Source organism: Anopheles coluzzii, chromosome 3 (genome assembly GCF_943734685.1).
Source record: "Anopheles coluzzii chromosome 3, AcolN3, whole genome shotgun sequence".
NCBI classification, from domain to species: Eukaryota; Metazoa; Arthropoda; class Insecta; order Diptera; family Culicidae; genus Anopheles; species Anopheles coluzzii.
Window position 1 is genome coordinate 18,429,206 of NC_064671.1, and position 25,713 is coordinate 18,454,918.

Sequence of the window (25,713 nt, forward strand, 5' to 3'; positions counted from 1 at the left end):
AGATGTTGTGAATTCGAGTAATGTTGTGGAGGCGTTGCTTATAAAAGGGTTCACCATCAACACAGCCACCTCAAGGGGAAGCCCCAGAGAAGAGCGTCCAAAAATGGTTTCCCTCCCCGATCGCGGCGCGCGATCGAGATCGAGTGAAAGTAAAGCTCGCCGGAATGGAATGAAGGTGTGTGTGTGCGTGTGTGCAGGGGTAGGTGGTAGTGGAGTGTGAGTATTGAATTGTGTGCTGTTTGTATCGGTTTTTAATTTCACATTCACAAATTTTGATGTGAATCAAACGCGAAGAAAAAAACGCCTGCTGTTTCTCATCGATACATTTACCATCGGCGGGAGGTAAGGCGAGCAAAATCGATCGACCGGAGGGTGGGCAGGGCTGAAGGGAGGGATCGCTAGACAAACGTGTGACTCGGTTGTGCCAGTGTTGCGTTTCGTCTGCGGTCTTAAAGGCGGGCGCGCGCGCTGTCTAATGGCATGTCGATCACGAGTGCAATCGGTTCGATTGCGCCGCCTTTAAGCGCGGCCGTCTGGCTTGCGGTTGGTGCGGCTTGGACTGGACCGTGTTTTATTTCTTGCAGCAAGAATGCGCTTGCACACAGTGGAAATGCAAATTTTTCGTTTCGGCTGCGGAACGAAGCGGAAGGAACACAGCATTGGCGTGAAGAAATCATAAAACTGTGCACACGCTCGTTCGGTGCAAGGCAATAAATAATGAAGCATTTTCATATGTCGTTAATTTATGGGTTGAGTATCGATTTCGGGGTGGGGGAAGTATTGGGTGTTTTGTTTCTTGATAGGGTTAGTTAGTTTGTGGTGATGAAGCAAACGTACCAAAAGGGCCAATGGCCAATGGTGTTGCTGCAGATTTGTTTGCTCGTATGCAATACATGAGTACACTTGATGTAGGAATGTTAATTAGAAAAAAGGGTTTGAGTATTACAATGGAAATGCGATTGTTATTGATATGTACCCTTTGTATGCATGTATTGTTTAAGTAGGTCGTTAATGGATGTAATTATTTGTGTAATCTTGTCCTGTTATGAAAACATCACTGTAATAAATATCTGATACTGTGAATGGGCTAAAATGGAGTAGCTTTCAATCTGATTAATATTTAACATGTCTGATATGAATTGCTTCAGAAGCGTCAATGTCAACGTCCTACATATAATGCACATCCGACCTGAGTTCAAATCTCAAAATAAAAAAAGCAAAATTTGAATGTTTAATAATGTATTCGGTGATGGTTTAAAATTCAATCATATTTGTAGAGCTCCCAACATTTGAACCCTCTCCTAACCTTTTAATATTTTTGTTTTTTTTTTCAACAAAATGAAAAAAAAACATTATTTTAATAAGAAGAAGTTTATGATTTTGTTTAGGATGAAACATACTTTAGGCTAAATTGTTTGCCTCATAGAGAAATCTTTCTTTTATTCCAAAAATATTACTTAAGTGTGACATGTAACTAAATTTAATAAACAATAAAATATTAATGTATGTAAACATTAAAAAAACAATACTAAGCAATTGTAACAATTTTCGTACAGGACCGATAAATATTTCTTATGAAACACAACATATAGCTTATCGCTGCTGAGCTTATTGACCGTTTGCTGCTATTCAAGTATTGGAATAATGTTTTAAATCACTTTTTATGATACGCTCATTGCTATTACGTTATTTTTTGTGTGGAAAAAATAAAATAAATTTAAGCCTTTTATTAGCGTTCAATGTTTGCCTTTGTTTTCCAAAGGTTTGCAAATATAATCGCGAAACACGACACTCAATCAATTTATTACTACATTCATTATTAACAGTATTATACGAATCGATTTATTTCACACGCCGTCATGCGGTTGAAAATCAATTTTAATTAAACCTCTTGTCAGTCAAATTGACAGCATTGCATTGCTCTACGTTGTAGCAAAAAAAACCATATGCAGCCATAAGAAAATGCTGATCTTTTCTTTGATTAAAGGAGGGTTGATTGTTGCTACTCCGTTTTTTTCGGCATGAAGTTTGGTCGCTTTTTTGTCAACCAGCATCCCTAAATGCTACACTTTCACAAGCCTCAAAAAAACACACACAAACTGACACCATCTTGCCAAAATGGAGTACAAGGTTAGGTTCTTTTCGTGTGGGAACCTCAGCCAGTAGTGCCCCCGGTGATGGTACTACCCCGGTGTAAACGCGGGAAGAAAAACCATCAAACCGCGCGCAGACTGTCAAACGGAACAAAAAATAGGCAGCTAGACACAAAACAAATGCATAGTCACTGGGGCTTTTTTGCAACAAACAAAACACCCACAAAAAACAAAAGCTCCACGCTGTCCTCCTTTAAGCGTCGAAGGTATTTGTTTCTTTGCTTTTGGATATTTTTTTTTTCTTACACAAACAGTCGCGTTAGTCCCGTTCCATGCCGGCACGCCAACAGTGGGTTTTGTTTTGGGAAACTAATTTTCGCGTTACCTCCCAATCTACTACGGTGCACGGCGCTAAAACTATGCCATTAATGTGGGCTTTGTAATTAATTGCCAAATACCAACCAGCATTTGTGGCACAATTCTCGGAAGTACGGCTCAATTTTGCATCGTGGCTTTATGTTTTTATGCTTTTATTGAGTCATACCACAATGAAGAGAAAAAAAAACCACACAAAATCACCATAACCGTCGCGATGTTTTTGGCCGATTTGGGGCTACAGATTGCATGGACAAGATAAAACACTACACGACAGCAGCTTTTACGTGTCGCTTGGCCATAGGGAAGCATGAAAGGGCGGCCCATACCGTTCGTTATCACAGCACCGCACACAATCGTAACGATCGCTTACGACGCCCGGTGACGGACGGTGTCGTAAAGCCCGGCCACTACGCTTCAACCCCCAAGAGATAAACGTGTTTCCGCATGCAAAAAACAAAACGGGAAAACGCATAGATATATGGCAGCCGTATTCGAGCGCACGAAATCAAAGCCAATTGTGTAGCGAGTCTAGTTCTCCGTTTTTTCTATTTTCTTTCGCGGGCTGCAGTAAATCATCCGGGGCGTGTAATGTGGGCTGTGTGGATTCGACATTGGGCAGGGCGCACTGGCTCGTGGACACGGCTGATTGGTGCAGGAGAAAGCAATCGTTCATTATGCAACGGTGTGCAGGCGCTGCTTTAATCAATGCGCATGATAGGCACGCTTGCCGGGTGGAATTTTGCGTGCAACCCACCCCCACTGCGCTTGAATGCAAATATCGTTGAGCTGTCTCAACAAATGAGAGGAGAGAAATGGGAGTTGTTAGGAGACACCCGTACCGTTTGAGGCTGTAATGGGTTATAATGAGTGTAATGGTGAATTGATATAAAATTTGTTTTGGCACTATTGCTGCGGATAATTTATTGCAGCCGGGCGCTCAGTGAAAAAGCAAGCAATGATTGACGGATAAATGGATTTGTTCGATTTTCTGTGCTGCATGCAAATTTGTTGTATAATATTTGCATATTTATTGGTGGAATTTGATGTTTTTTTTGTTGCTGTGTTTCTGATTGAACGGTTTCCATAAGCAAAGTGGCGTTATTTATTGCCTTCGAAACAAAATAAATAAAACAGCATTACTTGTGATTAGTCATTGTGATCGTTTCACTGATCAATCAAATGAGTAAAGTGCATGGTATAAATCAAATATTTTGCTATTAATTTCAAGTGAAATAATATAAAATAATTTCGTTTAATTTTATACATAGCTTCCTACATTGAAAGGCTAACAAAATAAAGCATATTGTAAATGATTTTTAGGAACCAGAAAAAGCACAAGCTTCATTTATCTGAGCAGACAATTAAATATGCCAATTTTTCAGTTTAAGTTTTAAGTTATGTTTTTCCGAGTCAATTTCCATAGTCTTCAACAATTTTTCTCCGCCTCCAAGATGTTTTTCAACAGCTTTCAAATGTTGTTTCTGCAGCATAATAATGTTTAAGTTCTTCCACATGATTTTTCACATGCACATGAGCAGGATTTAGTCTGACAGTTATTTGCAGTGTGTTGAAAATCATGTGTAAGAACTGATATTTTATTGTGATGCAAATACATTAATTGAAAGCTGTTGTAAACCATTTTCGAGGTTGTGAATAATGATTTGAACACTCGAAAATGCATTGAAACCCCCTGTATTCTTCATTTCCTTGTTTTACGTTCTTACAAATGACCTTATCAAGCATTTGAAGATATGCTTTTTACATAATTATAATATTTTAAATTATTTTTGTCCAAAACCAATGTCGATTGTCGATCACAAATGTTAAATATAAATTTATCAATACGTTGTACTGCACAAAAAAGGATAAATTTTCACTTTATGTGTAACAGGTCCTATCAAATAAAGAATTGGGTACAAGCAAAAATATTTATTTATTTCCCTTAAAAAATAATAAACAAAGTCGTCATACTTTGTATGCCTTAAGTTTGAGTAAGAACATTGCAAATTGCAGAAGTTAATATCTCTTCATATGTCACATATGTCTTCTGACTTTGACTTGTTTGTTTGTTTTATAGTTTATTATTATTATTATTTGTTACTATTACAGGGTTTTCCAAGTCAGTTACAATTTTAAACAGTGTTATACACTTCATGAACCATTCACTTCATGTATCTAACCTTACAGGGGTTTTAAAGTCACTTTCGAATGTGCACATAACTATTCAAAACATCCAAGATGTTCTTCAACAGCTGTCAAATGGTGTATTTGCTTCAAAACAAAATTTCAGTTCTTACACATGATTTTCAACACATTACAAAGAACTGTCAAACTCAATTCAGCTTGAGACATGTTGAGAATCATGCTGAAGAAATTAAAAATTATATTGATGGAAATGAAAAGTCCGTTTGAAGTGGATTAACATCTTGCATGCGGTGAATAACAATGTTTACATTTGAAAGTGACTTGGAAAACCCTGTAAAGCGCATTAAATACGAATGAAATGTTCAAGTGATTTTTGCTTTTAACATAAAAGTATTCAATGATTTCATATAATAATAATTCAACAAAATCCTTACATGATAAAAAAGACATTTTTGATTCCCTCATCGATGTATGAAAGCGCAACCTTGCCAACCAAACCATACACCTTACCCTAGATCGATTTGACCCTTCTAGTGTACTTCGCTCAAGTTCGCAAGCACTCTCCCACCGCGTAAGACGCTTTCTGCATTCTTGCACTTGACGTACAATGCGGCCACTTTTTCCTGCATCTAACAGGATTAAGTTTCTATTCCCGGCCGCAAACCGGTGAGCTGGCAAACAAACGACGCCCGAAACGCTTTAATTTAATAACCTCCAACAACAGCTTATTCCCCCCAAAAACAATCCTCGATGGGCGCACTGTGTAGCACGGAAAGGTCAACTGCACGATGCAACAGTGCATCAGGCAGCTAACAAATCATTGACGGTTGTTTGCTTTGTGTTTTCGTTCCTCCTTCTGCATCCACGAATTGGGCAAAAGATTGAGCGAATCAGGAGGTTCATCGACATCGACGTCCCAAAAACGTAAAGCACCAGAAGTGTGGCAGGCAAGGTAAGCTGGTATCGCAAACAACAATCCCCCTCTCTCTCCTGTGAAAACGAGGAAAACCCGTGCCCAAAGAAAAGCTCTTTGCACTGGCGAAATTTGGTTTTTGCATAACTACTACTTGGTTATGAATATCCGCTGCCCGCCGAGGTTGTGCGCGCTTTTCGGCCAGTGTTTGTTGGAGGTGGAAATGGCACACGGGGAGTGCTTAGGCGAAACTTTAAACCAATATTTCATTACAACACGACCCTCCCCGCCCGGAATGGTGCACGGAGAAGACGGTGCAGCCGATTCGGTGCGGAGCGATTTATCTTCCCCGAGCATCGTACGTTTTTCCTGCGGCCATTCCGACATTCCAGCGAGTGGAAAATCAACTCGAAAAAGGTGAGCGGCGGCATGACGGAGCGTCTAAGCGGGAAACATGACGCTCGGGTTGCGAAAAATGACGGAAATGATTGGAATTCGTGTTTTTTTTTTTAACTAAAATCGACACAGTCGGATTGGTTTTCTCTAATCCATTTCAATTTCTTACATTTCATCTGTGTAGCAAAAGAGATTTGAATTTTCTTTTCCTACCTCGGCTTGCTCTGAATGATTTTCCGTGCTTTTGAAATCTATTCCCGATCGATTTAAGACCTTTTTTTCTGTGCCTTTTCCCGCAGAAAGCAAAACTGCATCTTCTTTCCCTCTTTAGCGCTCTCTCTCTCTCTCTGTGCACCAAGATGCAATTGTCGATCGCTTACTATTGCTATTGCCGGAAGGATGGAAAGTATATCAACCCTCCTCCATTCAGGAAAGAAAGGAGGAAAAAACGAAAGCATTTTAACTGGCTTATTAGCTGTTAATTAATTGAGTCTATCGCTCAGGCGTGTTTGGTTTCGCTTGTTACAGAGCTTAGAGAAGCTGATCGATCAGATTGATCAGAAATTTCACTAAAGGGAATACAAAACGAGATTTTTAAATAGACAATTAGAGTAAATGATAAATAATTTCGAAAGAAAAATAACTTGTTTGTCATCTCATCAACAGCCTAATTCACTAATTCAGTCCAATGTGTGCACATTACGTCCAATATTACGTTAAATCAGCAAAAAACTACATCACCACAACAACAGAGAAGCATTTTAGTACATTACGATTACTATTTACCGTCAATCGCTGTCAATCAATCACTACTCGCAGCCATTCAGCTCGCGCTGCCCCCGGCTAATGCTTTCGTTGACCCCAAACTTTTCCACACTCTAATAAATCGCTCTCGCCATCCCTCCATGCGGTACCAAAAAAGGAGCTGCGAGATGTAACGCTCGTGCTACTACGGTCCGTTCAATCATCTCATTATGTAACGATAATGCAGCTCCCGCGGCACGAGAGACAACATTTTCCCGCACGATAACGATCGCGCGGTGAAAGGGCCGGTGTTGGTCGTGTACATCTCCCTCTAGCCTTTTGCGCCCTGAGGAGGTGAGTGGCATGTGAGAGGGGGTTTATGGACAAGTAAGTGATAAAAGTTTGTCACTTGCAGCTTAAGAGCAGGCGCCAGCGACACACACGCACAGAAGCGAAGGGGGCAAAAAACACGAACGTTCGAAACGGTCGATCACTTCCGTTCGTAATGCTATGGTGCACGTGCCCCTGCGTACTGAAAAAAAAGCATGGTGATCATAGACCATTGCCCGCATTGGTCGCAACGACATCCATCATCACCCTCCCTCAGGGGGAGTTGGCTCTCTCCCTTACGGTGACACATGATGTGTTTGTGTTGGCCGTGTGCGTAACGCGCGAACCTAAAGCGTCGTTTTTTCCATTGTCAGGGTGGCAAAGTTTACGGTCAACGTGCTTGCGCACTGGGGGAACTCTATTGGTACGACTGTCACTGGCGCCCTCCGTTGTTTGCTTGTCCCCTCCACACCCCCTCTCGGGAGCATTGATGCGTTGTTTCACATGTGCTTTTTTGTATTTGGATGTCTAGCTTTACAACGTTTACCGTTTAGTGCCGTTGTTTACCATGTTCTTGGTTTTGGGTAGGCGCGCTTCGAAGGTACCGTTTGCCATTCCGGTACGGTTCTTGTTTGTAACCCACCTGCCACCATCACCATAATAATCAAATTATTATTCACTCTTCGTACGGCGCGAACAAAGGGTAATGTCGATCACTAAGGCGTTTGTGTGCTTGGGTTATGTTCCTTTTGGATGAAAGATGAAGAGCGAAGCTTCATTCAGTAACGATCAAAACTACTTTAAAAAGTTGGTTTCAAAATATTAGGGTCAACGTATCTGGAATGATTTCCTTAAAATAATTATTTATTTAATGTATTTTATTTTATTAATTGTATTTTTATTTGTCGGGCATTTGATCTTTTAAACGCTTGTAATTTGAATATTTGAAACCTTTTTATTCAAATTATTTCAACGCTGCAAAAGACAGTCAGAGATTATTGAAGTCAATAAGACCCTAACTTTCAAAGACATTTCAAACCAAACATCCATTCAATTTTGGTATAGTTGTTCAGTAACACCATCTAACAACCTGTCCGTTGAGGGTTCAAGTCTTGAGCCTTTTGTTCATGAGATAAACTATCATGCTAATGGACACAATAATTAGCCTTGGATGATCATGCCTAACAGTGGCTTGATACCTACACTAAGGGTTGATAAACGTTTCGACTCAATTAGCCAAATTCTACTACTATGACTATCTAAATCTATCTAAATCTTTATCTATCTAAAAAAACTATGCTTATCTAAACTCATCTACCAAAAACAAAACGGTCAACAAAGCAATGCGACCAAAGCCGTTCTTTATGGATAAAAAACTGATCCAAGGGGATTAACGTCTTAGTTTCTGTTTAGATGTAACAAGACTACTAACACAACAGAAGCTTTCCCAGAACTTGTTTGGGATATGGGAACAGTATTGTTAATTCATTTAAAGAATAAAACTTTAATGTTACAATTCATCAAACGTTTTCCTTTTAAAAATGTATGAACAGTGCTCCAATCACAATTGGAACTTAACTAAATTAACTACTTAACTACTCGGTAGATTTTGATATCATTATTCTTATCCAAAACGCGTCTTTGTCATAAAGTGGTTGACTAAGCGATAGTAGAATCTAATAATCCATTATAATTTTCTATAAGGCTTGATTTTTCTGAAAATCCAAGAGCAACGAAATTCTTCCAATTCCACCGTAAGCATTCTAATGGTTTTACGTCAGCTGAATCGTTTTTGGATCTGCTCTATCTTGCCACTTTTATCATGTAAGCAATGTATGTTTACTTAGAAAAGTGTTGGTGGCTCTTAGCTTTACATATATTTCATAAATCATTCACATATTTTGCTCTTGGTTTGACAATTTGGTTCTTCACGTTAAATTCTACGAACATTAATGTAGAATTTGGCTCTTTCGGTTGTAAAGTTTGCCGACCGCTGGCTTAGGACATAGAGCCCTAGTAGCTAGTCCTAATCCAAAGAGGTTAGCAGAAAATCGTAACCATGGACTAGTTGTGGAGTTACCAAATCGGGGTACAACCTCGAAAAGAGAAGAAGTAGAACAATAAGATGCATACGCTTAAGGATCAAAACAATGATTTATTTTCGAGTAAGTAAGACAATATGACACCTCAAAGCCTTAAAACAAACTTCACAGTTCAAGTTTAATATTGTTTCCGTTTTTTTTTCGTTGAAACACGTTCAACATTTAACATTACAGTTGGAGATAAAAATAAATCATAAATATGCATCCTATAGAAACCTATGCAGAGGCAGTACCAACATATTCATTATTACAAAAAATTGTGAAAAAACGGAAACGGATTGCAATCTTATTGCAACAGTCAACAAAGCTAATAGGATAGAAGACATTACTTCTACTATAAGAAAATAATTTTTATCTTATTACGCCTGAGTCTATGGAACTTCTCGGATAGACGAGCTTTCCGTGCTTTCCTTAATCTGCAAAACTAGAAACATCGACCACAGCAGCACAAAGGAGGAAACTCGCGCTCCTAAACCTGATGCTAACCGACCCATAACACTTCATTTAAGCGAGATCGGTTGCAGAGCAACAGGCAAAACAGCAAAAACAACAACAACAACCACAACAGCAAAACAAAAGGGAAAAGAGTCCATAATTGAGTACGTACTTTATTTCGTTCGTACATCCGCCCCGTTTCAGGGCAGGAGAGCGAGAGATTAATTAGCAAGATCAAGTTTCCCGGGCGCAGGGCATTGTTTTCGGTTTCGCCTGCCAAGCGCACTGTAACCTGAAACATCAATTCGATCCAATCCGTGCAGCCGGTTTCCTTTCGGTTCGGTGCCTCTTCTCCGCTGCCGGTGTTTGGTCCACGGCGTGTTGATTGATTTTGCGTCTTTGCGCTAGACGGGGAGAAGCCGGGGCGAACGGGGTAGAGGATTATTTACATCTCATCACCTTCACAAGCGTTTGGCGAAATCGGTTCGTTTCGGTGTGCCGGGGTATGCCAAACGTACCACCCCTGCAGAAAGTGGCCTGCTCGCCAAGTGCCTGAAGATTATCGTGAAGATCGTTCCCTTTAGCTGGAACCTTTCCCAGTTTCATCGAACTCTATTTCAATCCGAGTGGTAGTACGTTCGTTCCAAAGCTCTGTTGGCATCTCTGGGCGAGTTTCTAAATGGCAGTGGCCTTACAAAAGGGAAGGCGCAGCAGAATGGCAAATGAATAGGAAAAGCAACAGAGACCACGACGTCAGGTTATGAAATGTGCTATGCAGCACTAGGATTGGCATCTTCATAGTTTTACCTCAATCGGAGCTGAGGAACAAACCGTTCGCCACTCTTCAGCGCTGGTGAAAATGAATAGCGAGCGTCAGCATCGCGAACCTTCGCATTTACAAAACTGTTTGGGGCGAGGAGAGGCTTTTGTGCCGAAGAATTCGGTCAGCTTTCAGATAGTCGAAATACCACGATCTGGTAGCATTTGGCAAGCAGCAAATCGGGGTGCAGCTGTTACAAAAGGGTACTTGTTGCTTCTTGAGCATCACGTCCGGATGAAGGACATAACGGATGTAAGTTGGCGAAATCTCCCAGCTCCCAAACAGTAACCACTTGCTTCGTAAAATCAACATACTAGCCCGAATACCTTCATGCTCAAGTTACTCATTCTTTCGTCTCTTTCTTTCCCGTGTTGCAGAGTGCCCGTTGCGGAAGAAGATGTAGCTAGCTAGTCGGGATGATGGAGAACATTTTCGACGTATCGGATGACATTTCCTTCCCGTGGCTGCCGGCGTACGGCGAGGCGACGGAAGCGAACCCCCTGAACGCGACCAGCAGCCGCATGCTGGAGACGATCGTCGAGGAAACGTCCGACGATGACGATGGGCGCGGCGACAAGGACCAGGGCGGTTCGCAGCAACCGCTCAGCTGGTCCCAGTACGATCAGGTCTGGAGTTCGGGCGGCTCGGACGCGGAGTCGGTGATACGGGTCGAAACGCCTTCCGGTAAGCATTGCACACCGCGCCAAGTCAACACTTCTTACTTCTTCATGTCCTCATGTCTCACGATACCATTGCTTTCGTTTGCAGATCAAGACACAATGTCGGAGCGCGACTTCATCTGCCCACCGAAGCGTCGGAAGCAGGAGACGGCATCGTTCGGCGACGAGTTCCTCGCTTCCGATCTGTCCGCCATGTACGGGCGGCGGCCGCGCATCTGCGAACCGGACGGGCTCGAGCCGAATGAATATTTCATGAAGCGACACAATGAACAAAGGTACGTCTCGAGTACGTTCGTACACGGTGGATAATCCGACCAGGGGGCGGGTTGTTTGACGAGGAGCGATAAAGCAGACCGGACAGCTTCCAGCGAGCAGTTGCTGACGGGTGACATTTGGAGATCATTTCACGGGTCTTCAACTTGTGGAGGGTTTTCTTTTTTCACTTCGCACTTTGCGGAGAAGCCCCAAAAATGGCTTGTAGGAAATGACATTTTACAGCGTCGAGATTAGTAACCATCTTTTCCTCCACAAACAGGGAAACGGACAAGTTGTTACGAGAGGAACAAAATGTTTATTTAATGATCCTCGGAGGTACGGGGACAGTCGTGGGGAAACTTGTCGTTTTACATCCAATTTTTTTACTATTGTGATGGAATGACATCGTAAAGTATGATGAATTGTTACGGCAAAGCTCTGCACGACAATTTGTCGATCGTGTGCGAAGAGTTATCACACCGAAAGCTTTTTTCAATAACGACGAAATGCGTTGCACGATTCAGTGGTGACGTCGAGGTGTAAAAATGAAATTCTATTCTATTTTGTCAGCCTTTCATATTGGTGATATGAACGGTACCTTTATTTCGATAGATTTCATTTCTATTTATCTTATTTTGCATTATGTTTTTCATGGACGGTTGGCTGCATTGCATTAGTTGTAGGCTTCTAATTTTTATCTCTTGTGATTACAATATATGTAAATAGAACACTCTTTTAAAATTAATTGCTTTTTTTTGAAGATTACAGTCTTGTTCATTAAATTATGTATTCCTATACTATCCAATTGAAAAAATAATCAAATTCCTGTGGTTTGGTAGTCAAACGTGAACCAAAACAAAAATTGTTACGCTTTCAACAAAATAAAAATAACGCCATATTCAAAACAACATTAGCGCCATCTACATGTCGAAATAGCAAACCAACTTTGAGTCGCATTTTTGTCGGACACCCTGATGGTATGCAATTTGCAGTACAAACACACCATGTGGTATGCAATCCGCAGCACACAACACAGAGCGCCACGATTTTCTGTTGTGTGTTTGTTGTTGTTGAAATAGTTTAGAGAGGCTTTGGCTCCAACGGAGTTCTTTCGCCTCTAAACTGTTGTGTGTTTTGATATGTTTGCTTTAGTAGATCACAAAATTTTGAGGAAATAGAAACTTTGAAATATTGAGCCGTTTTTTACAAAACAAGGATATGATTTTCTTAGCATTGAAGTAAGGTATAAAAAGGAATGCACTACTTTCCCTATTTATTAACGCTGCATGCTTCTGAGCAATTCATATCGCCCTAATTTACACGTTGAAATAGTTTCAGATTGATTTAAGAATTGGTTAGAATAGTTCTTAGACGTTAAATATACCTTTTAAAGAATGTAACCTCACCATCAACACCCAACGACATCAATGTTTTCCGAAGAGCAAAGTGTATTGAACCATTTTCACTCCATTTCATTGTTTCTTGAGGATGTCTATTCCTTTTTCATTACCACAGCCTCTTGTCCGACCGCGTCACGTAATGGACATGATGGCAATCGCTTCCTGTGGTCCTCTCGCTCTCTCTCGCTCTCTCTCTCTCTCTTTTGCACTTTCCGATTTAAAACACTTTCCATGCTGCATTAGCATCCATCCAGTGCACGAGAGCGTAAACGATGGGAACTGACAAATGAGTGAAAATTCGTTTTCGTGCACCATAAAGCAGGCGCACAAAGTTCAAGGGTCTTTCACTTAAAGGGAGTTTCTGTGTGTATGTGTGGTGTGACGTGAAATCACTCAAAATCGACGATTTTTTTCCACGTGGTGCTGTGCAGCCTCTATGTGCTAGAAATTGAATCGCTTGAACCGGTTGAACCTTCGCTCCCTCGCAGCATAACGTAACGCATTGGCTCTATCCCAGATGGAAGACCATAATCAGGTCGTTAACCGTTTCCGCACGCCCTTGAAAGGGTTGGGGCATCAAAATATGCGACCAGCACGGATTATGAACCTCCCGTACTGGAGTTGTAACTGTAAAGACATATTGGCGCACGACTGTTTCGAGCGGCTTGATAAAGAGCGCGAGCGTAACGCCGTCAACTGAGGATGCCAACTGTCGGTTGGCAGGCTATTAAAGTTGCACTGCGGACAATGTGACAGTAATGTCCCCGTTTCCATCCATAGGGAGGGCAACATAAAGCGTAAGGCCCGCGGTAGACACCAGACATGGCGTCGTCGTTGGTGGTTGTGCCCATTCGCTTTCTCTTCAAGCAGCAGAAGCACTGGAGCAAGGGTCATTTGCCAACAGTGGCTTTGTTGCGTTGTGGCAAAGGAGGGGCGCACACATCAGCATCGTCCAATGTGTCGGTAATGGGGTTGTTTCCTTATCTAATTCCCTCTCTTTGACCACTGTGTCACCTTCTTAATTGACTAATTCCCAGCGAGCCTCCCTCCCAGCCGATGTAAAGCGAAGCACCGCTTTGGCCGTTAATCGTTTTCCCTCAATTATATGGAATGCGTATAAATACACTCCCCCAACTAGCAGCAATCAGCCCGCGAGTAACTGCTGCGGCGAAACGGAAAGAAACTGACTGCCTCGTCAGCGGCACACATTCTTGCGATGTTATTTTTGGATTTTGGAATAAAAACAAATCGGCGTTGTTCCATCGGAAAACTAACCGCGGCATCGCTCACATCTGCTGCTTTTTTCACATCGACCACAGAGTCTGTACGGACTGCAGGGCATGCAAATCACGTGCAATTACGTGCGTTGCCTACGATCGTGCGGCAAACCTTTCGCACACACTGGGGTGTTAGGGGATTGGGTTTGGAGTCGAACAAACAGTACCATAGAGTACTTGCATGTATCACCGCTCGATCGACCTGATACAGTCAGGAATTTTGCGCCAGCGACTCCCAAATGATCATCACGTACGCCTACGGAATGATAACAACAGCTCGGCTCGAGTCGAGTATTGGACGTGTTGAATGTGTACAGAGATCATGAAGCATGTTTAAATAGAGAGCAAAAAATGATCAAACGGCCTCACAGCTCTCAAGACACATACAACTGTGACACTTGGTTACTTGTGCATAAATTCCACACTCACAAATCTTGAGACGCACAACCGATTGCTAATGCCACTTTCGGGGTGTAGAGTGTGGGTTCCATAGTTGGTACAGATGGTTTATTAACGAACACGCCAGAAGCACCCGACGGCGTTTGACAAAGAGTGCTGCTGCTAAAGAGACTACGATTTGCATGTCGTCGGGGCTACAAGTAGCTAGTGATGGGGAAATTCCAAATGTTTGGGAACGGAGAGAAACCAGCTTCAGAAACAGGGCGGAACTGATCATGAAAGGGCCGTTGTACCTATAGCCATTGTATTAGTATAAGAACGCTACATTGAAGGATTTTTCATGTTGTGATTCTTCCTCTTATAGGGGCTCATAATAAGGGGCTTATTGCTTGGTGGCATATAGCAGTTATGCGTATGATACGTTCAATCCTAATACTAGATTTGAGTTCATTACTGTTATTTTGTTTTCTGTATTGATTGCAGGATCACTTCTAGATTACTTTGCGATCATATCATCATATCCAAAAATTACGTATAGCGAAAAATGCGTTGACCTTCCACCCTAGTAACCATATTGAACATCCCAAGAATCCTGGTGTTTTCAATAAAGTTAATGCATACTCAAAATATACAACTATATGTATACAGCCCAGTATAAATTAGGGCTTTTGCTGAAATCTTCCCGAACTCTAACACAAATTGTTGTTGAAATGGTTAACCTCTGAAGTTTGAAATCCTGTAAACATCTTTTTTTCTATCCAACATTTAGAAATAATCGTTTGTTAAAGTCAAAATAAACATCAAACAAAGTAGTGACTACTGAACTAAGGAACGTATTATATTAATTTGTGAGGCATAAAAATCTATCATTAGCAAATTTCCAATGGAATATGACTCTATTAAATGGATCACAACCGGATTAACATTATTCGTTGTTTAGATTCTCCATATTCACTCTATTAGTGTTTTGTAGCGTATTGATACCCCATTAGTGGTTGAAATAGGCCGCTAAAACAAAAAGAAAAATAGCTACTAACGACTCACAAAATGTGTACTTGCACCCAGGTTCGAACATTCCTTCAAAGTGAGTTTCGAGTGATCGCTGCCTACCAACGCTGTGAGCGCGAGCTGAGTTTGAGCTTGATCGCCGCACACCGGTCGTCCGGCTGTTCGTCTCTGAGTGTGTCTCACTGTCGGGCCTATCGGTACGCGAGTGTAATGGTGTAGCGAGTCGCCACCGACAACACAACACAAGCGCGCTACTCGCGGCCAACGTTCAGATATCGAAAGACGCGCGTTCAGACCAGCACGTGAAACGAGCAGCGGGTGCCGCGAACGAGTGTGTTCGGTTTGTTGTGTGACGACGCTCGCCTGGATCGCTCGCTTTGGGGTTTGGGTTAATCGGTGTCGATATTTTAATTATTAGCAACACAACAGCCACACATACACACAAACGCGTTGGCTGGTGGTAAAGGTGTAAAAGGGTGCAAAGCCCACGCACACCAAGCAAGTGTGGGATTTGAAGGATTTGTGTACGGTTTGGATAGGGCCACGGACAACCAGCCGACAGTGGCCGGGGCAGACAGTCAATTGGAGCAGCTCGATCGGTGTGGTCGTATCAATAGAGATAGGGTAGGGTGATGAACTGATCTCGTTAAAATAGAGCTCTAGATGATCGGAATAATCAATTCGATCTCCCCCTTCCCGTTTATCGCTGTTCAATACAGAGTCCCCCGTTGGTAGCTAATTTTCAATTTCCGTATCTGTCTCTCTCCCTCTCTCTCTCTCTCTCCGCAGGTTACGATTCGACGAGATTGGACATGATCTATTTACCGACTCGGATAGTCTGTCGTACGCGTCGCTAAGCCGCTCCTCGTCGCTGATCCAGTTCGAATCGCTGGAACGCCAGCTGCAGAGCGAAACATCGGCAAACCAGCACCATCCCCTATCCGGCTCGTCACCGTCGCTGTACACGTCCGAGTCGAGCGGCCCGGCCAGCCATGCAGCAGGCGGGGTGGACCCAACCGGGCGAGGAAAATCGTTGCCACCCGCCATCGGCGCAGGGGTGCCGGCGCTGTCGGCAGCGGTCGGCAGCAATCTGCTAACGACGTCGAACCTCATGCAGAAGAGTATCGGCCAGACGGCACTCAACATCAGCGACTCGGAGCTCTACTCGACCTCCTCCAGCGTGAGCAGCAGCTGTGGCAGCGGCCCGGACAGCAGCAGTAACGCGAGCACCAGCACGGGCAGCAGTAGTAGTAGCAGCAGTGGCTTCCGCTACACGGACACGAACCGGGCGGGTGTGGTGAAGCAGGAACAGACTGGGCGCGGTGCTGGTGGTGGTGCGACCACGCCGGAAGACGCCGGCGACACCGAGGAGGAGCTGCTGAGCGCCACCGTCCGGTGCCATTCGGGCCGTTGCTCGGCGGAGCGGCAGCGACTGCAGCACGGCAGCCGCGGCATTGCCGCCCGCAACAAGAACTCGATCGAGAGCCTCAGCGAGGACAGCGGGTACTGTGATCATCTGCAGCACGGCGGAGGCAGCATGAACAGTGGTCTGCGCGCACGCTCCAAAAGCTTAACCAACTTCGGTTCGGCCGAGAACATCACGTTCGTGTGCGGCACTGCCGGTGGTGGTGCACTGTTTCCGTCAACACTGTTGCCGGCGGGAGCGCTGTCGATGACGCAGCAGCAACACGAACAGCAGCAACCGCTCAGCCTGGACTGTACTGCGATGGAGGTACGTGGCCAGGCCGGCACGTCGTTGTACCACGAGAACCGCCTGTCGACGGTCTGTGACGTGGATGAGGAGGAGGAGGAGGAGGAGCAGTACGAATCCAAGTGTGACGATGGATGCAGCGCGGATGCCAACTGCATCATCGGCCCCTCACGAACACCGGCAACAATCGAACAGCAGCAGCAACACCAACTGTGGACGAATATTAATAATGGTACAAAAATAGAGCGTGGCAGCGTTTCGTGTAAACAACGGACGGGCGAATCGCGTCAGCAGCAGGGTGGTGTGGAGTCGGCCACACGTACGGTGACATCGATGGCGTCGTCGTCGTCGTCGTCGTCGTCGCGTTCGGAGTGTAAAAATAGCACCCGATGGCGACCGGCACTGTCCCTCAGTGCGCCCGATCTGCTCGTCGGGGCGGCGGAACGGCACCGGCGGCGACCAGGGCGATCGGGCAGCGAGCGGACCGGCACCTCGGCAGCGTCCGGCACGGTTGGCGGCCTGTACGATCCGATCAGTTTTACCGTGTCCAGCGTGCCCGAGTGTTTGCATCTGTACGGCGGTGCGGCAGCAGCGAATCGATCGCGCCACGGCTCGTACAGTGACGGTGACAGCGCGTCCGGTGAGTTTGGCCGGCGGCACGCGCCCAGCGGCTACGGGTACGTCGATTCGGTCGCCAGCCAGAACGTGAATCTGTACGATCTGCAACCGCGGCCGGCCAAGGGCGGCAAAACGGTAACGTTCCAAACCGGCGCTGGCAGTAGCCCGGCCCGGCCGAGGCAGAACATACGGGCGAGCTACGCCAACCTTACCGCCCTCAACTACAGCGACGAGGACGAGGAGGACGGCCCAGTGTACGGCGGGCGCCGGGGGCATGAGTACTATCTGAGCCGCAACACGTTCCGGACGAGCAGCGGCACAAGACTCGGCGGGGCCAGCCGCACCACGACGGCGTACCAGCCGATTGTACCGCAGCGCACGACGACACTGCTAACCGTGCCCGATATGGAGCACCGACAGCCGGTGGAGAAAATGGATGCGGCGGTGTTGGAGGAGGAAGCGGAGGAGGAGCAGGATCTTGCGGACGATGAGGAAAGTGCGATCTTCCCGGTGGATCGGGACGAGCGGAGCGTGTTCCACTCGCTGCTGGAGGAGATGTCGGCCCACTTTGACCGCAATCTGTCCATCATCAACGATCAGGCCGAGGCGTACGAGCCGATCGCGGCCTTCCTGCACGAGCAGCGCACCACGGGCAGCTGTGGCGGGTCGCGACCACCTCCAGTCGTCGCGTCACCCAGCGTCGGCAAAACACCTCCGCAAGCTCCGCCGCGTCGAACGCAGATCAAAACGAACCCACACCACGCACCGCAGCAGGCCGGCAGCAGCAGCAGTCCGGCCGTGGTCCCAGCGGCAAGGCCGGTGGCGACGAACCCCGGCGTGGCAGCGAGGCGACGAACGTTCGACCAGGACCCGACCAATTTGGTCACCTGCTACGCCGCCAGCCTCGAGCGCTGTACGTTCGATCCGACGGAATCGTCCACCACCAGCCTCGGCCCGTCGGCGGCTGATCTGCATACTAATGATGGTGTTGGTGTTGCGCTACCCGCCCGCTACGTGCCAGTTCCGGTGAAGCGTGAGTTTGTGGCCAGCACACCGAACCTGCACTACTACCACGGGGCGGTGAATGGTGCGGAGGCTGGGGAAGAGACTCGCCATCCCGATCATCACAACTCGCTGCGCAATGTTTCGACCTGCCGGTCGACGGGAAGCATTTTGGCGACGGCGTCCAGCTCGCGCTGTGGCCTGTCCAAAGGTGTTAGCTTCTGTCCGATTGTTTCGGAGATTATCTGGAAGAGCACGGGCAGCTCCGATCTGGAGCCGGACGATAATGGCAGCGTCATCTCGAACCAGGACTTTGAGATCGATATCGATGAGGATGATTTCGAGGCGGACGATATGGATCACGTGAACTATCAGCTGGAAACGGGTGCCGGTTTGCAGCGAAATGGTGTGCCAGAGCGGGAGCACACGAAAAGTGATGGGCAGCTGTACCCTTCGCCACCCCTGCAGTCTAGGAATAAGGTAAGTGATGGGCGAGGGTTAGAATAGTACCCTGTAGTAGCATGTTGGCTTTTGGGCTTTACCAGAACGGCAGGTAGTGTTGGAAAATGCCTGTAAAAAGTGTATTTTTTGGGCTTGTTTAGTAACAACTCAGATTATTTAAGGGTTTAGCGTTGTGCTGAGCTAATACAGATTTTAGATATGGGTGGAAAAAATTTTGTTACCTGAAACAGAAGTATGTGTGAGATGTAGAGTTACCACAAAGGGGTTTATTTACAGAGCAAAACGATAAATTTACATTTGTTCAGTTTTGCCTACTTGTTAAATCAAAAATCAAACACGTTACAAGGTTAATATTCCAATAATGAAAGTATTTGAAACTCAGTGTCAGAATGTAGAAAAAATCTGAAGTGTTTTTAAGGGGTTAGCTTTATTTGTACTCCTTAAGGAGGCATTAAGAGCAGCGGAAAATAAGGTATTGATTTTGCATAGTTTTACATCTTTACATTACCTTATTGTAGCTTACCTAACATTTTCTATGGTCCATTTAACAGTAACAGTTGATATAACTAGAATTTTAAAGTTGTAAAGATTTTTTTTAATTTGATCTTTAACTTGTAATTGAAAAAACGTAAGTCAAATATTTATTTATTATTCAATATTATCTCATATATGCTCCAATTCAATATTTGGCAATCAAACTGGTCGAAGTTTAATGTATGAATTTAGCCTTTATTATTAAAGTTATCTTGGTTAATCCTCTAGAAACAACTTTTAATAGTGTTCAGAAACCCCTGAGCTCAAATTTCTTGCTTAACGAAGATAAAACATTTCAAGCTCGTTATCAAATGTCCTACGAAGACTGTGTTTAAGCAAACGTTATTATTGCAGGATTTGAAATATGTGTTGCTATGTGCATTGCTATCATTTGAACCTTTTTTTTTTGAAATTCGTTGCACAATTTAATACTTTAAAGGCATATTTTTGAAATTGCCCTATGATTTATTATTATTTTCATAATTTGTTTGAATAGTTTATTTTAAAACAAACAGAAATACGCATGAAATGAATTAAAAAAAGAATCAAATCGATCAATACATCATGTGACAAGCCAAAACAAAATCGGAAAATATCTTAAACTCCTTTAGGAAATTAAAAAAAAAAACTGTTATAAGCGGCAGAAGTTTTTCACCCAAAATTTAAATTTCGTCTAGCGCAACTATTGCATGATCGACAGTGCAGTGGATACTCAGCCAATTTGGTCGACATAAACGATCATTTGAACAGACGAGAGTGGTAGCGAGAAAATACAGGAGAGAGGATCAATTTTGCCAAAGAGCCAAGAGAGCATTTGAAGCATTTTGAGAGAAGGTACAAACGATCGTACAGTATGACGATGGCATGAAAGAGATAGCGATAGTCAGCCCTTTTCAATTCTCTCGTTCGCGCCCGTCTCTCTCTCTCTCTCTCGCTCGTGCGCAACTGTCCGACAGCTCCGACACGTTCGCGTCCGACAACACAACACAGTTGCGATCCGCACTCGTCGCTTTATTTCACGCTCGGTAAGTCGAGAAGGCGGATCGCGTTTTGTTGTTGTGTAGGGCCGTCTCGATCGTGAATCACCCAAAAATAAACGGCGGGGGGTGTGGTGTGCAAATATTAGATCAAATCAAATATTAAAAAAAAACACGCATAAAACAATTGCATCAAACAGTAGGCCTCATTCTCCTTGTTTGTTGCTTTCGTTCCAGAGTGAAGGTGAACTGTATGCGATGATCCGGGAAGAGGAGGTCAGTGGTGTGCAGCATCCAACAACGACGCTGATCGTGAACGATCGGCCAGAACCGACGGTGCGCCTGAACGGTGGTAGTGTTGGTGGTGCGGGTGTTGCTCCAATGACCCCGAGTGATATATCCAGTGCCGGCCAGCCGGCCCGGTTCAGTGCGATGAGTGGCGGTGCCGGTGGTGGTGTAGTGGCGGTGGAAGAAGAGCGCAGAAATGGCGCCGGCCCCCAGCCCAACAGTGCAAACGGCAATGGTGCAATGGCGAGCCGAAGCCTGATCGCCAGTGAGATGCGTTTAGTGAACAGTGTCGGTGACGGTGTGGGGGTCAAGGGTGGGTCCGCGGCCACGATGCCCAACCAGTACAGTGTTAACATGGTCAACAACAACAACAACAACAGCAGCCTGATAAAGAACTTCAAAAATGGCAAGGCGGAAAAGAAGGGCAAAACCTTCCTGTCCCGCATCTCGTCCGGCTTTCGGTTTTCCTTCCGCAACAAATCGAAGAAAGCGATGGCTGTCGGTGGTGCTGGTGCTGGTGGTGGTGGTGGTATGCTGAAGCAATCGTCCAGCTTCACTGCACCGAGCAACAACAACAACAACAACAACAACCACATCAGCGCCAAGAATGGCCGGGGCGGCGGATCGGCCTCGAACAGTGGGAAGGAGAACGTGTCGGCCGACTTTATCTTCATCCCGCTGAAGGATCGCCGCCCGAACAGCCAGCCGAGGGCGGACGAGCCGCCCACCTATCTGCAGCGCCAGCTAGGTGCGGCCGGCGTGACGGTGGACGACAGCTTCACCGGGGCGGAGGACGAGCCGGACGATTGCGAGATAGCGGTGACGCGGCCGGGCGGCAGCAGCTACTACCGATCGGGCTCCAGCACCGCCCTGCACGGGGAGGGCAGCGGTCCGGAGCAGCACCGGGGTGGCAACCACGTGTTGAGCAGCAAGCCGCCGCTACCGAAGCAACCGCCGCGCGTTGTCGGTGTGTGTGCGAAGCGGTCCAGCGCCTCGCCGGCCAAGCACGCACATGCGCCGCGCGGCTCGCCGACGCCACCGCCGAGGGAAGCCGAACAGGACGAGCTCGACTCGTCCGCCGTGCCGTACGGAGCCCAGCGCCGGAGCCCATCGCAGCCGCATCAGTACGCGACGGCGAACGGTTCGTACGGGTGTGCCTCCTCCGCGTCGTACTACCGGGACGGTCCGGACACGGTCAGCATCGACGGCGGGTACGAGGACGAGTACTACTACGGGGCGGGCGGCGGTGCGGGGCTGGTGCACCAGCGCGGCAGCACCATGGGCAGCGAGCAGAAGATCGGTCTCATCGAGACGAACCTGGACACGCACGAGACCATCATCTCGGGCAAGACGCGCTCGCTGATGGAGCTGGGCGGTGGTCAGCACTATCGGGGCGTCTACCATCACCTGCAGCAGCATCAGCACCAGCAGCCGCATCACCACCACCACCAGAACCAGTCGGCGGTGCACGGCCATCAGCTGCAGGTGCACAACGATCCGGCCCAACCGAATGGCGCACCGGATCACCACAGCCATCATCACAGACAGCCGGGCGGTGGCGATGGGCCCGGCCGTCCCCACAAGAGCATGGAGTTCCTGCTGGACAAGGAGAACCAACGGAACGTTCTGGTGAGTCTCTGCCTAAAGCGGTTTCTGTGCTTCTTCGTCAGCGCACGGCACGATCAGAGTTTGTGAAGGAATACGCTTTTTTGAAGGGGTCGAAGTCGTTTGACGAAGTTAATAATAAATCATCGATCGGGTGTGGTGTGTGCCTTAGGGCCGTGGGACTGTGATCCACCAGTGGTCACACGAATGCATTGATATTGTACATATTTCGCGTTAGTATTATTAGCTTAAGTGTTTAGGATTCTCATAGGCTACAAGAAGACGTACGGGCGTTTCCAGAAGAGAAAATAAAATAAGGTCCTTTTTTGTAGAAGAAATGAATGAACCTCGGAGGACGCAAAAGGAACAAACACAATCATCACTTTCGCCTCAGATGATACGATTGGTTATGGGGGTCGATTTTTTACTTCTTCCAAAATCCTCCAGATTGGAATGTTCATTTCAACTCCCTCGCTTTGTGTGAGTTATGTAGGACGGTAAGACGCGTTTTGTGTGTGTCTGTGTTTTCGTAGTTCGTTAACGGATGTACACCCCCAGGGGAGACAGAAGAAGCATAGAAAGGGCAGGAAATGTGAGGCAAGATAGTGGCGGTGAAATCCCGAGTTTGGTTTCGGAGCCGCTGAGGACACTCTTTCTCGCGCATCCTCAAAATTCCTTTTCTATTCTGGGTTCCCTTTTTTTGTTCGCTCGCATCGCAGATGTCGTTACGTGTCGTTCGTCGCCCATTGTTATGCTTTGTTGGGTCTGCTGGGTTGGGCTCGGGACGTACGACCAAATGCCGTAATGATGATCCACTCTCGGTGCTTTTGTGTAGAAGCAGGAATAGGACGAGGCAGAGCGGAAAAAAAGTCCAACTAACGGCCACTTGGGTTGATAATTTTTGGTGGCTTCTCTCTTCGCCTCTCTCTCTCGGTTTGCTACAGGTGCTTTTGTTGTTGCTTAGGATGCATTCCTGTGCATGTGTGCATGTGTGTGTGTGTTTGTCAACAATGCACACGGTGCACTATCTGAAATTGCGCTTCCCTTTGCTCTGCAGGTTGATAAGGTTGTTGTTTGGTTGTTTGGTTATTGTGTGATGCAGGTACAGAAGTATGTGAGTTTGTGCTTCGGACAACCACTGCCAGATAGTGGAATGAAGTCATTCCAAGAGCGGGTCCACCCCACGTGGGTATATGGGCCAGTGATAAAACGAAACAAACGAACGAAGAAACAAACGTCCCAATTGTTTTGGCGTCCCGTTTTGGTTGTGTTCGTTTCAGTTTGGGTTCCGCATTTTTGTTGTATCGTTTTTTTCCTGTAAAAAGAGTGTTTATTGAAGGTTCATAAACGAAATGATGGTGGTAAAGGATTTTGTACGCCCAGTAATGCTGATCTGTTTGTACGTTGAAGCGTTTAGTCAGCAGTTTTGCTCTTCATAGACAAAGGGATAGATAGATCCCTGCCAAAGCTTGTACCATAATCGAACCAATTTATAGACCAACTGTAAAGAAAACATGGTCCTTCACAACATTCCCTTTTTTTGCTACTGGTAGGCACTAATAAAAAATAACGTTCGAAGGCAGACACTTCCTTGATGAATCCTCAAATTCTGGTGCCCGAACCTTACAATCGACACAAATAAAAACAAACGATAATGTTTCGGTTGGCTTTGGTTGGGCGCTTTCACGTCGCTGAGAGAAGGGCAACAGCACATCTGGCGCCTCCGCTACTCGTCCGGCATGGGTCCGAGGATGGATGGAAGCCCTTGCGGCCAGCGCCCAAGTGGAACGATTCCACTCCTACCATTAGTCTGGGGGCCTTTACTCGGATCGAAACCAGACAGCTTTTTATTGTTATTTTTGGGGTAGGTTTTTGTTTGGGTCGGTAGGCAAAAGTAAGCAAGATTAAGAGGCTTCTCAAGGTGGGGGCGGGGTAGTTTTGTGGTCGAAAAGAAGGAACCCTGCTTGATGCGTTGACGTTCGGTAAAGCCCGATCGATGTTTTCGATTGGGAACATATGCTCTCCGCATCGAGCGGCCGCGCTACCCTGTTAGCAACACACGAGAACAACTTTGATCCGCAGTGGGCATTGTTTGCTTATGCTGCTCGTTGTGACGGAGGGGTATGATGGGAGCTTTTACCTGGAACAACTTGCCAAGTCGCTTCCTTTTGCTTAACGAGAGTGGTAAATGTGTTTTATCCCTGGTTTAAACTACCCTGCGTGCTTGTTTTTGTACCCCAAATCACCCATACGGACAGAAACAGTCCACGAGTCCAGAAAAGGGTGAAATACAGTGACCTACTAGAGTGATGATTCTCTCAACTTCGAGGTGTTATTTTGAAAATATAATGATCAGTTATAGTTCTAGAAGCTAGATTGAAAATTTTGATTTCATTCGATAGTAAATCTTTCTGAGGATTGATTTGGATTTTAAAAATGTAATATTATTACACTTGGTTCGATCCTATCTTCAGACTTTGAGGCTTATTGAGGCTTATTGAACAGATCTGTAGACCACTTATACCTTTCTTCACACGTCAATAAGAACACTAATTATCTATGCTCCTGCTAAAAAACTCTAGTTAATGCATAACAAAATCTCAGAAAACCATGCATAAACGCACTGAGTGTCGGACATACTTTATTCCTCATCTCAATAGACCCATAGATGGTCTATACTGGCCAATATAGTACTGACATTACATAATTACAGTAATTAGTGATTCTTGGGCTTAACTAAAACAACAAGTGTGTATTACAAAAGCTAACTTTAGAACACTACTTGTTGTAAGCAAAATTAGTGTTCTAAAGTTCTAGCCTGTTCGGGCTGCATATAAACAGTTGAAAAGTAAATTTTGGCCAATTAGAGTTCCATTAGGAGTTCTTCTTCTTCTTCTTCTTCTTCTTCTTCTTCTTCTTATTCTATTTGGCCGAACGTCCTACGCAAATATGCCAGCGGATAGTCAAATCCTTGCAACGAGGGGACGACTTGAATTCAATTCTAGGGTTGAACTTATGACGGACATTTTATTGAGTCGTTTGAGTTGACGACTGTAGCATGGGACCGCTTAGGCCTATTAGGAGATAGACTTGCTTTAATCTAACATTGGAAACATTTGATACTTCATTCATTTAGTTTTA

General features: G+C 45.5%; 1 protein-coding gene across 11 annotated transcripts in view; it reads left to right on the plus strand.

Annotated features, from left to right (window-relative positions):
* The window catches only part of LOC120958427 (filaggrin), a 102,758-nt gene that overhangs the window by 16,359 nt on the left and 60,686 nt on the right, over positions 1 to 25,713 (plus strand). For 10 of the 11 annotated variants that reach the window (XM_040381226.2, XM_040381227.2, XM_040381228.2 and 7 more), the window contains exons 2-5: positions 10,734 to 11,040; positions 11,125 to 11,311; positions 16,165 to 19,186; positions 20,917 to 22,596. In XM_040381226.2, the coding sequence (XP_040237160.2) occupies positions 10,773 to 11,040; positions 11,125 to 11,311; positions 16,165 to 19,186; positions 20,917 to 22,596 (5,157 nt within the window). In that variant the 5' untranslated portion in view covers positions 10,734 to 10,772. Of the gene's footprint in view, positions 1 to 10,733; positions 11,041 to 11,124; positions 11,312 to 16,164; positions 19,187 to 20,669; positions 20,728 to 20,916; positions 22,597 to 25,713 lie in introns of those variants that run through there. The other variant, XM_040381241.2, reaches the window with a different exon arrangement.